Source organism: Rana temporaria, chromosome 11, assembly GCF_905171775.1.
Source record: "Rana temporaria chromosome 11, aRanTem1.1, whole genome shotgun sequence".
NCBI lineage: Eukaryota > Metazoa > Chordata > Amphibia > Anura > Ranidae > Rana > Rana temporaria.
In genome coordinates this window covers 160,452,833-160,465,769 of record NC_053499.1, presented here as the reverse complement: position 1 = coordinate 160,465,769, position 12,937 = coordinate 160,452,833, and the positions used below count along the sequence as shown (strand labels likewise).

At 44.3% G+C, this 12,937-nt stretch overlaps 1 protein-coding gene across 1 annotated transcript; it reads right to left on the bottom strand.

The window, feature by feature from the left end:
- Window positions 1-1,058: 1,058 nt before the first annotated feature.
- On the bottom strand, window positions 1,059-11,978 carry LOC120917951 (arylamine N-acetyltransferase, pineal gland isozyme NAT-10-like). Its single transcript, XM_040329590.1, has 2 exons — window positions 11,881-11,978; window positions 1,059-3,175 (listed from the first exon to the last, which is right to left on the bottom strand). The coding sequence occupies exon 2, from the start codon at window positions 3,164-3,166 to the stop codon at window positions 2,294-2,296; it is 873 nt and encodes a 290-aa protein (XP_040185524.1). The 5' UTR covers window positions 3,167-3,175; window positions 11,881-11,978; the 3' UTR covers window positions 1,059-2,293.
- Window positions 11,979-12,937: the final 959 nt, after the last annotated feature.

Sequence of the window (12,937 nt, the reverse complement as noted above, 5' to 3'; positions counted from 1 at the left end):
CCATAAAGTACGGCTTCACTTTCCTAACAAGTAATCGCACTTTAACGCTTTTCCCACAATTCCAAACACTCTTATTTTCATTTAAAGACACCGTAGATTATTGTCCGCCATCAATTTAATTTGATTGATTTGTCAAGCATTGGTTGCATCTGAACTCTGGACACAAAACAAACGCAAAGCAATTTAGAAACTATTATAGGATTTCTACATTTGAACCTTTCTCTAGTAAGCCCGTAACGTCATCATAATTAAAGAATGACGACTTTGATTCCAAAACCGGAGTCTAAAAAATCATCATTATTTAATGCTGAATATTTATAGGTAGATTCAGGTAGAGAAGCCTATAGATACGGCGGCGTAGCTTAGCGTGTTTAGGCTACGCCGCCGTAAGTTAGCTAGGCAAGTACATGATTCTCAATGTACTTGCCTGCTAATATTCGGCGGCGTAGCCTAAAGCGGGCAGGCGTAAGGGCGCCGAATTCAAATGTGTTGGAGGGGGGCTTTTTTTTTTATGGTAATGAGGCTTGACCTCACGTTTTTGACTTTTTTTTTTTTATACGCATGCGCCGGGCGCCTACATATCCCAGTGTGCATTGCGGCTAAGTACGCCGCACGGGCCTATTGATTTGGACGTAAACGACGTAAATCCCGATTCGCGGACGACTTACGCAAACGACGTAAAAAATTTGAATCTCGCGGCAGGAATGGCGGCCATACTTTAACATTGTTATTCCACCCAATAGATGGAATAACTTTAGGCCTGCTAATGCCTTACAGAAATGGCGTAAAACTACTGCGGCGGCCGGGCGTACGTTCGTGAATCGGCGTATCAACTCATTTACATATTCTACGCCGACCGCAATGGAAGCGCCACCTAGCGGCCATCCAAAAAATTGCAACCTAAGATAGGACGGCGCAAGCCGTCTTATCTTAGATATGTTTAAGCGTATCTCTGTTTGAGCATACGCTTAAACATAGGTCGGCGTAGATTCTGAGTTAGGTCGGCTTATCTACTGATAAGCCGGCCTAACTCTTACTGAATCTACCTACATGATTCTTGCATTAGCCCGGTGTCCCGGTCAGGCTCAGGGACTGGTAACTATAGCAGTAGAGAGGCTCCCATCAACCAGAAGGATAGGCAAGGTCACCTTGGTGGAGGAATGCGGCTCATCTGAGGTGTGGGGTCTAAACACTAACCGTTGTGTCCACCAGAGGTCGTTATGGTGGGGATGGGTTTTGCTGTGTGTTAGTACCAGGTCATGGTACTCAGGATGGCGCCACCAGGAGGTAAGCAGTCTGAGGTCCAGTAGCAGATAAGGATCAAGCGAAAGAGTAGTCAAGGAACAAGCCAAAGGTCGTAACAAGCAGTTGCATCTTTAAGATCAAGCGGAAGCGTAGTCAAGGAACAAACCAAAGGTCGTAACAAGCGGTTGCATCTTTAAGATCTAGTAGAAGCATAGTAAAGGAACAAACCAAAGGTCGTAACAAGCGGTTACATCTTTGAGATCAAGTAGAAGCATAGTCAAGGAACAAGCCAAAGGTCAGTAACAAGCGGTTGCATCTTTGAGATCAAGCAAATATGTAGTCAAGGAACAAACCAAAGGTCGGTAACAAGTGGTTGCATCTTTAAGATCAAGCGGAAGCGTAGTCAAGGAACAAACCAAAGGTTGGTAACAAGTGGTTGCATATTTGAGGTCAAGCAGAAGTGTAGTCAATGAACAAGCCAAAGGTCGGTAACAAGTGGTTGCATATTTGAGGTCAAGCAGAAACGTAGTCAAGGAGGAAGCCAAAGGTCGGTAACGGGTGGTTACATCTTTGAGATCAAGCTGAAGTGTAGTCATGGATCAAACCAAAGGTCGGTAACAAGTGGTTGAATACTTAAGATGAAGCCGAAACGTAGTCAAGGAACAAGCCAAAGGTCGGTAACAAGTGGTTGCATCTTTGAGATCAAGCAGAAACGTAGTCAAGGAACAAGCCAAAGGTCGGTAACAAGTGGTTGCATATTTGAGGTCAAGCAGAAACGTAGTCGGGGAACAAACCAAAATGTGCCTGCCCAAGTGTCCCCCCAGATGTCTCTCTGGTCAGATGTGGTCTCTCCTCAAGTCAAGGTCTCCTTTCCATCTATACTAGGTCCTTCTATTCACTCTCATTGAGGGATTCCTGATTGGTCCAAATTGCACAATCATATCTTTCCCAAGAAAGTGATTGGATGGAATTTAGGGTGTGATGACCCCTTCCCTACTAATTACTATCTATGGTTGATGTTCGGTGATTGGCAAGTATCTTTTGGCCTTTAAATTGTATAATTGCCAGATTTATTAACTACGACAAGCCGAGACTCTAAAACAATGCCGAACTTCTCTTTTAAAACTTTTTCCACTTCATCGTTTTGTAGAGTTTTGAGTTCCACCAGATCCACGTCCTTTCCATAGTTGTATTTGGTTTCCGTGTACGTCCAGCCGACGAGCGTTCGGACGCCGTGGCTGAATTGGAGAGAAACCACGGACTTGTTGAAAAAGGCCGATTGTGGAGATGTTTGGTGGAACTTGCAGGATTCAAGGAAGCAGTCTATAGTCTTCTCCTGTAGAGTAAAATAATGGATCTTCCTATAACTCGATTTATCAAGCAGTTCGGTTTCTGAAAACGATCCATCGGGAACCATCTGGGTTCTTCTTATCTTGTCCAAGAACCACATTCCCTTGCTTTCCGTGAGACGAAAGATGCCGGGAGTTTGCAGCTGGTCCACCCCACTCGTTAACTCTAGAGGCTGCCAAGGTTGAAGAGAAGATCCATAGCCGGTGTCAGCAATGTACGTCTTGCTATCTATTGTCACCTTGAGAAGAAGATGAGTAGGGATTGGGTTGTATTTGTCCAGATGGGGCTGGTAAACGTGGGCTGCCAGCATGACCACGTCGTAGCCAATCGTCTTCAGAGCCCAGAAGAGGAGGTGGTTTTGTTCGGAACACCAACCACCTCTTTGCTTCATCACAAGCTTTTGGAAAGTGCTTTCTATGTCGAGAGAGATGGGTTCTCCGCAATGCACGCTCAGGTTCTCGAAGGGGATCGCCATGAGGTGGTGGTACATTATCTCACAAAGGGTTTCCTTGTTGGCCGGTTTACAGGAACCCTTGTATCCCAGCCTGGAGAAGTATTTCTCGATGTCCATTCTTGTACCCTAAAACACACACAAAAAATACTTCTTACCAGTTGTATTGTTTGAATATTTATATTCATAATTAAAAGCCACATTATCCGTGCCTGCGGGACCCGCGGACTCCATATCCGCCGGTGTCCCGCGATCGTGTCACGGAGCTGCTGAACGGGGAGAGGCCAGCCTGAACAAGGCATTTCCCTGTTCTGCCTAGTGACATGACACTGATCATCTGCTCCCTGTGATCGGGAGCAGCGATCAGTGTCATGTCACAGTAAGCCCCGCCCCCCCACACAGTTAGAATCACTCCCTAGGACACACTTAACCCCTTCCCCGCCCCCTAGTGGTTAACCCCTTGTGCTTTGTGAACTCCTTCTATAAAAATGTAAGAGGAACGCAATGGCAGAGCTCCTATTTTGACTTAATTTTGATGTTTAGGACAGCAAGTTACAAACAGGAAAAAAAGGAGCAACTCGCCTCCTATCTGGCGTTGTCCCCCCACTGACTCAACACACCATTGTCCAGCCCTGGCCTGCATCATTCAAACCACTTCCTGTCACCACTTTCCGTTTCTGAAAAGACACAGTGAATGATCTCTCCCCCCCCCCCCCCCCCCCCCCCCCCCCCCCGAGGAGTTTTATTTTTCCCGATCTCATCTATTGTGATTCATGAAGCAGTCGGGAAAGTTTTTAATATCCGGTACGTTGGCTGCAATGATGTCATTGGCGGGATGGAGCCGCGAAGTCACAGCAGAGCGACCGATGGAAAGATAAACAGCGAGGAGGAATGACTTCACCGCTCGGTGATAACGGATCGGCGCTGGAAGTAATAAAGTCTTAGGAGGTGCCGGCGCATGTATTCAGATTCCGTCATTACAAAGCCAATGGAGCCGCCAATCTGCAGATTCATTACAAGTGCGAGACGTTTAATTCTCCCGGAGATCTTTCACCCGGAGATCTTTCACCCGGAGATCTTTCACCCGGAGACCTTTCACCCGGAGACCTTTCACCCGGAGACCTTTCACCCGGAGACCTTTCACCCGGAGACCTTTCACCCGGAGATCTTTTACCCGGAGAGCTTTCACTCGGAGATCTTTTACCCCGAGATCTTTCACCCGGAGAAGCAATGAAAGGGGATTCAGTAAAGCAGATGGAATAAATGTATTGCAAGGTGGACCTAATAAAGGGGGTCCAACCAACTACTAGCAAGGGGGACCTAATAAAGGGGGTCCAACCCGGGATTAGCAAGCTGGATCTAATAAATGGGGTCCAACCCGGGACTAGTAAGGTGGACCTAATAAAGGGGGTCCAATCTGAGACTAGCAAGCTGGATCTAATAAAGGGGATCCAACCCGCTACTAGCAAGGGGGACCTAATAAAGGGGGTCCAACTCACTACTAGCAAGGGGGCCCTAATAAAGGGGTCCAACCCGCTCCTAGCAAGGTGAACCTAATAAAGGGTGTCCAACCCGAGACTAGCAAGGTGGGCCTTATAAAGGGGGTCCAACCCTCTACTAGCTAGGGGGACTTAATAAAGGGTGTCCAACCCGAGACTAGCAAGGTGGGCCTAATAAAGGGGGTCCAACCCTCTACTAGCAAGCTGGACCTAATAAAGGGGGTCCAACGCACTACTAGCAAGGGGGACCTAATAAACGAGGTCCAACCCGCTACTAGCAAGGTGGACCTAATAAAGGGGGTCCAACCCGCTACTAGCAAGGGGGACCTAATAAAGGGGGTCCAACCCGCTACTAGCAAGGGGGACCTAATACAGGGGGTCCAACCCGCTACTAGCAAGGTGGACCTAATAAAGGGGGTCCAACCTGGGACTAGCAAGGTGGACCTAATAAAGGGGGTCCAACCCGGGACTAGCAAGGGGGTCCAACCCACTACTAGCAAGGGGGACCTAATAAAAGGGGGTCCAACCTGCTACTAGCAAGGGGCACCTAATAAATGGGGTCTAACCCGCTACTAGCAAGGTGTACCTAATAAAGGGGGTCCAACCCACTACTAGCAAGGGGAACCTAATAAAGGGAGTCCAACCCACTACTAGCAAGGGGAACCTAATAAAGGGGGTCCAACCCGCTACTAGCAAGGGGGACCTAATAAAGGGGGTCCAACCCGCTACTAGCAAGGAGGACCTAATAAAGGGGGTCCAACCCGCTACTAGCAAGGTGGACCCAATAAAGGGGGTCCAACCCGGGACTAGCAAGGTGGATCTAATAAATGGGGGTCCAACAAACAACAAAACAAGTTTTGGCGCCTAGTGACTGGAAAGGTGGAAATTAGATTAAAAAATATAACATAGATAAGTAAATGATTGGCTGTGAATAGAAAATTCTACCAAACGTTAGATCAGCAGCTGAATGGTGTGACACATCAGGAGAGATGTGAAAAATGGTGAGCAAAACAAAGAATCCATAAAGGAAGCGCTAGATCATTAAAATATATAGGGCTAGCTCCACTGGCAGATAGGGGCGTGTGAAACCCAGAGGCAACCGCACGGGCGTGCTGTAACGATCTTACCCGGTCTGGAGGGAACGGATGGCCAGGCGGTATTGATGGAATGAAGGCCCCCGGAGCAGAGGAAGGCTCGACGGTGTGGATGCGGTGTGTCCGCGGTGTTGTTTTGCTCCACTCTCGTGTACGCCGGGCGCTTCCTGGTCGGGACGTCACGTCTAATCAGGACAGCACTGCGAGGACGAGGCTTGGAGACAGCGGAGAGGGTTGGATGTGACAAACCAATGGGAGGGTATGTGCTGGCAATGTGCAGAGCGGCTGGATGCGATCGGGCTGGGTGGATGAACAGAGGTGGCTGGAGAAAAATCAATCTGGTTGCAATCTTGACAACATGTATCGGGACACGACCCTCGGGTTTCACACGCCCCTGGATCTGCCAGTGGAGCTGTGCCTGTGGGTGAGGAGTGCCGCTTGTTGCAAAGTTGCTTGCCTGTGATTTTCTCTACACATAAGATCGTGACTGGGAACCATATTATCCATCACACGGAGGATTCTGTTACTGTCTTTGCTGCTCCCACCCCGTGCTCCATTTGTTACTTGTATTAGGTTCAGTTGCCTACTTTTCTAACATCTGACTGAGTTCTGCTGCAAACTGATTGTTTTCTATTATCAACCTGAACTACTCTGAAGTAATCAATACAACAGACTGAAGTCCATGTTTATTGCCTTTATATTTTACTTGGCATTAAGTGTGGCAACAACTTATGTCTGAACCTCGAGTGTCAGAAGGATCGAAGTGAAGGTCAGAGGAGGACACGTACCACTCAGTGGCCCTTAGAAGTAACAAAACTAGGAGCTGCGGTGGCTCAACGCGATTGGCACTGCGCTGACAAGCCATTCACCTCTGCAGCTAGGGGTTCGGATCCCGGTCTCGGCTAAATGTGAATTGAGTTTGGTGGTCTCAGCCCGGCTCCCGGTGGGTGTGCTATGCGAGGTAAGTCTGCGCTTAGTACGCCCCCCACCCTCCTCCCACAAAAACCACCACACTTACACGCACTCGAATTTGGGTTAACGTGCACGCACTTTGACCACGCGGTCTCTAAAAAGAGAGGCGAAGGACTAACGGGGTGGTTGAGCGGGCTAGATCCTCTCACTCCCTAATAGGGAGTCCCTCTGCCCCGTTGGGCTTCAAAGCGGAGCAGGTAGGGTGGGCTGTGTGGGAGGACCCCCTCACACACCCGCCATTGCCACCCGGGGCATAGAGAAAGGTGGCAGATTGCCTCTGGGGGAGGCCTGCCTACTCCCAACTCCTCTCTCGAGTACACGCACAAAATACACTTTAACAAAAAAAAAGAAGTAACAAAACTAAAACAAAGAACTTTTCTCTACTTTGATGAGAGTTTCGATATATGAAAAGTATAAACGTTTATCCCAATAAAATGGCACTACAATTGTGCTTGATTTTAATGTAAAAAACTAAAAATTGTGAAGCAAAACAAATGAAAATGAACAAAATGTAAATATTAATGGTTGGACAAATAGAAATGAAAAACTGAAAAATAACAGTTAAGGGGAAAAGGAGAATACGGGGTTAATTAGGGTCAATAAGGGTAAACTAAGGATTAATCAAAGGGTTAAATGGGAACAAATTTTATTTAGAAAGGGGTTTAGTGGAAGAAAAGTACTTCTGTGGTCAGTGGGAGGAACGGTACTTCTGTGGTCAGTGGGAGGAATGGTACTTCTGTGTCAGTGGGAGGAATGGTACTTCTGTGGTCAGTGGAAGGAACGGTACTTCTGTGGTCAGAGGGAGGAATGGTACTCCTGTGTCAGTGGGAGGAACGGTACTTCTGTGGTCAGTGGGAGGAACGGTACTTCTGTGGTCAGAGGGAGGAACGGTACTTCTGTGGTCAGAGGGAGGAACGGTACTTCTGTGGTCAGTGGAAGGAATGGTACTTCTGTAGTCAGTGGGAGGAACGATACTCCTGTGTCAGTGGAAGGAATGGTACTTCTGTGGTCAGTGGGAGGAATGGTACTCCTGTGTCAGTGGTCAATGGAAGGAATGGTACTCCCATATCAGTGGTCAGTGGGAGGAATGGTACTCCTGTGTCAGTGGAAGGAAAGGTACTCCTATATCAGTGGTCAGTGGGAGGAACAATACTCCTGTATCAGTGGAAGGAATGGTACTCCTGTGTCAGTGGAAGGAATGGTACTCCTGTGTCAGTGGAAGGAATGGTACTCCTATGTCAGTGGAAGGAATGGTACTCCTGTGTCAGTGGAAGGAATGGTACTCCTATATCAGTGGTCAGTGGGAGGAACAATACTCCTGTATCAGTGGAAGGAAAGGTACTCCTGTGTCAGTGAAAGAAATGGTACTCCTGTGTCAGTGGAAGGAATGGTACTTCTGTGGTCAGTGGGAGGAATGGTACTCCTGTGTCAGTGGCCAGTGGAAGGAATGGTACTCCTCTATCAGTGGGAGGAACGATACTCCTGTGTCAGTGGAAGGAATGGTACTCCTGTGTCAGTGGAAGGAATGGTACTCCTGTGTCAGTGGAAGGAATGGTACTCCTGTGTCAGTGGAAGGAAAGGTACTCCTATATCAGTGGTCAGTGGGAGGAACAATACTCCTGTATCAGTGGAAGGAAAGGTACTCCTGTGTCAGTGGAAGGAAAGGTACTCCTGTGTCAGTGGTCGGTGCTCATATACATAATGGTAAGCTCACATAATATTTCTATGCTTCCATACACATTAGTATGGTCACATAAATACTGCTGAGCTCACATGCAAATTGCCATTTACCATTATGGAGGCGCATAACTTTCCCACCTCAGTGAACAGATAGCGGCACCCTAAAAATAAATTGTTTACCTTCACGCATTGCTAATATAATAATTAACCTCATTTTCTACATTGAGAGCACTTGGTGTATTTTATGCATTTATAAACACAACAAACCTTTTCTTGGAAACAATCTACAAGGTTGGCTTGAATGGTCTCCTATGGAAGTCTATGCACAGCTCTTACCGCAGAGAAACCTTCCTGTGGGCAGAGGGGGAAATGCTTTTCCTCCAGGAACAAGATTTGCTGCTTTTGTCCTTTACCATGACCCTCAAATATTTTTCTGAGATACCAACAAATCTTCAAAAGAGGAAACCTGCCCAATGGAGATGGTGGAGCACCTCCCGTCCATTGATCATCCAGCTGAACTGTCCCCGTGTGATAATGAGAATCTCCGATTCCGGAGCCATTTGTTGTTGCAAATTCGGAAACAAATCGAAAATTGCAAGTGAAGCTCGAAAATTGGGAGCATTGTTAGTAATTATCTGATCCTTCTTATATTGGTACTTGGTAAAGACCATGTAGGGTTGACCTCATCTACATACAACATATAATTATAAACTATACATGGAAACAAAACCAACCACAACATAATAATCACATATCTGTATTAGGATACAAAAAAAAATACTTTTAGAGTTATAAACCTAAAACTATTTAAAATTATAGATCCTTTCCATCTGAGGCCCCCAGACAACATCTAAAGGATGGATATCTGCGTAATTCTGACCTGAGCGTCCCTCGTGGATCTTCGTACTGCACATGGAATGTTACTGTACAGGGAGTTCACCTTCCTACTTGTTGAATTCATGATATTGGACGCCTTCCAGCTTCTCACTTCATCCACCCCGCCAAACTCTCCCGGATTTCCTGGTGCTGTGCCGGGTTCTGTGAGGATAGAGCTCCTGGGGAACTAGTCCGGACAGACGTGTCGCTTTGTCCAGGTTGGTGACCTGATTTGACCCCCTGAGTTTATCCACAAACCCTGCCAAGTACTATGTGCCTTGAGTTTATAGGACACAGGGGTTTTATCCTTGTTTGCATCTTTCATAAGAGAACCATGGGAGTAATACATTGGGCAGTATCTCCTTGGAGTAATACATTGGGTAGTATATTTTTGGAGTAATATATTGGGTAGTATCTCTTTGGAGTAATACATTGGGCAGTATCTCACTGGAGTAATACATTGGGCAGTATCTCCTTGGAGTAATACATTGGGCAGTATCTCCTAGGAGTAATACATTGGGCAGTATCTCCTTGGAGTAATACATTGGGCAGTATCTCCTTGGAGTAATACATTGGGTAGTATCTCTTTGGAGTAATACATTGGGCAGTATCTCCTTGGAGTAATACATTGGGCAGCATCTCCTTGGAGTAATACATTGGGCAGTATCTCCTTGGAGTAATACATTGGGCAGTATCTCCTTGGAGTAATACATTGGGCAGTATCTCCTTGGAGTAATACATTGGGCAGTATCTCCTTGGAGTAATACATTGGGCAGTATCTCCTTGGAGTAATACATTGGACAGTATCTCCTTGGAGTAATACATTGGGTAGTATCTCTTTGGAGTAATACATTGGGCAGTATCTCACTGGAGTAATACATTGGGCAGTATCTCCTTGGAGTAATACATTGGGTAGTATCTCTTTGGAGTAATACATTGGGCAGTATCTCCTTGGAGTAATACATTGGGCAGTATCTCCTTGGAGTAATACATTGGGCAGTATCTCCTTGGAGTAATACATTGGGTAGTATCTCACTGGAGTAACACATTGGGCAGTATCTCCTTGGAGTAACACATTGGGTAGTATCAATTTGGAGTAACACATTGGGCAGTATCTCCTTGGAGTAATACATTGGGCAGTATCAATTTGGAGTAACACATTGGGCAGTATCTCCTTGGAGTAATACATTGGGTAGTTTCTCCTTGGAGTAATACATTGGGCAGTATCTCTTTGGAGTAACACATTGGGCAGTATCTCCTTGGAGTAATACATTGGGTAGTATCTCACTGGAGTAATACATTGGGCAGTATCTCCTTGGAGTAATACATTGGGCAGTATCTCCTTGGAGTAATACATTGGGTAGTATCTCACTGGAGTAATACATTGGGTAGTATCTCCTTGGAGTAATACATTGGGCAGTATCTCCTTGGAGTAATACATTGGGCAGTATCTCACTGGAGTAATACATTGGGCAGTATCTCTTTGGAGTAATACATTGGGCAGTATCTCTTTGGAGTAATACATTGGGCAGTATCTCTTTGGAGTAATACATTGGGTAGTATCTCTTTGGAGTAATACATTGGGCAGTATCTAATTGGGACAATACATTGGGCAATATCTTTTTGGAGTAATACATTGGGCAGTATCTCCTTGGAGTAACACATTGGGCAGTATCTCCTTGGAGTAATACATTGGGCAGTATCTCCTTGGAGTAATACATTGGGTAGTATCTTTTTGGAGTAATACATTGGGCAGTATCTCCTTGGAGTAACACATTGGGCAGTATCTCCTTGGAGTGACACATTGGGCAGTATCTCCTTGGAGTAATACATTGGGCAGTATCTCACTGGAGTAATACATTGGGCAGTATCTCCTTGGAGTGACACATTGGGCAGTATCTCCTTGGAGTAATACATTGGGCAGTATCTCCTTGGAGTAATACATTGGGCAGTATCTCCTTGGAGTAATACATTGGGTAGTATCTCTTTGGAGTAATACATAGGGTAGTATCTCCTTGTCGAAATTTCCGACAAGAATTTTTCTTGTCGGAAAAATTGAGAACCAGCTCTCAAATTTTTGCTGTTGGAAATTCCGACATAAAAGGTCACTTCGGACTTTTCGTGTCGGAATTTCCGATCGTGTGTACGCGGCATAAGTGTCCAAAAATAAAGTTACACCCAAGCACTTGAACCCCCGCAGATAATTCCAAGCCCCCATATACACACACATAGGAATGTAAATACACGGGGGGGGAGGGGATCTTGTCTACCTACAAACTGCGGAGATACAATGCGCAAATGTAATCAATGCATTTCTTCATGGAACCTTTCTTCTTCCTTCATTTAATACAATTATTTGTGGGAGAAAAAAAAGTTTTAGGCTTGTTACATGGACCTCATAAATGATAATAATTGCCCTCTTGCCCTCTCTACCGACCTTTGCCCCCTGTGAGGTGATCCGATTAAACATGACTGTCTTCTATGAATAAGAGTTTCATTGTAAAGTTACATTTATCCAAATATATATCGTGTAAGATTTAATAATTGCATTTAAATTAATATTAAATGTAATAATTGTATGTTTGTCAATTTCTGTAATTATTTTTATTTTATTTGTTGTTATTATATTTTTTATAATATTATTAAAGAAATGAGATTGGCATGTGTCATACCAAGCCATGGTGATTATTGTTAATCATCGCTGTATAGGTACCTGCTTGTCGTCCCTGATTTGTTGCTCCGTGCCGGGCTGCGCTCCGTGTGCTGTGAAGTTTTCCACACTCGGATTACCTGGAGGACTTGGCACGAGGCAGCGCATGAGCCGCCAGGTCTTGACAACCTATTAACTGAGGCAGTATGGTAAAAACATAATAAACAACAATAAATAACAGGTGGGAGGCGGATCGCATTGGGGTTTTATGTGCATAAAGAATATGAAAAAAAGCTGTATATTATTTCTTTTACTACTCTATTATTTTCTTTTCTTTTTCCTTTGCTTCTTTTTCTTTTACTTTTTTCTTTTCTTTTTCTCTTTTTTTCTTTTCCTTCTCTTCTTTACTTTTTTCTTTGCTTCTTTTTCTTTTTTTTCACATGTTCTCTTTTTTTTTTCTTTTCATTTTCTTTCTCTTTTTTTTTCTCTTTTACTACTTATCTTTTTTTCTTTTCTTTTTCTTTTTTCTTATTTTTATTTTTTCCTTCTTGCATAGATACATAGTAGGTGAGGTTGAAAAAAAGACACAAGTCCAACCTCTGTGTCTTTTTTTTTTCTCTTTTACTACGCTATTATTTTCTTTTCTTTTTTCTTTGCTTCTTTTTCTTTTTTCTTTTCCTTCTCTTCTTTTCATTTTTCTTTGCGTCTTTTTCCTTTTTTTCTTTTCCCTTTCTCTTTTTTTTTCTTTTTTACTACTTTTCTTTTTTCAATTTCTTTTTCTTTTTTCTTTTCCTTTTCTCTTCTCTTTTCTTTTATTTAAATGTTTTCCTTCTTACATAGTTACATAGTAGGTGAGGTTGGAAAAAAGACACAAGTCCATCAAGTCCAACCTCTGTGTCTTCTCTTATTTTTTTCTCTCTCTCTCTTTTACTACTCTATTATTTTCTTTCCTTTTTTCTTTGCTTCTTTTACTTTTTCTTTTTCTCATTTTTTCTTTTCCTTCTCTTTACTTTTTTCTATTTTACTTCTTTTCTTTTATCTTTTCCTTCTCTTCTTGTTTTTCTTTTCCTTCTTTTTTTTTCTTTTCTTTTCCTTTTCTCTCTTTTTTTTTATTTGAATT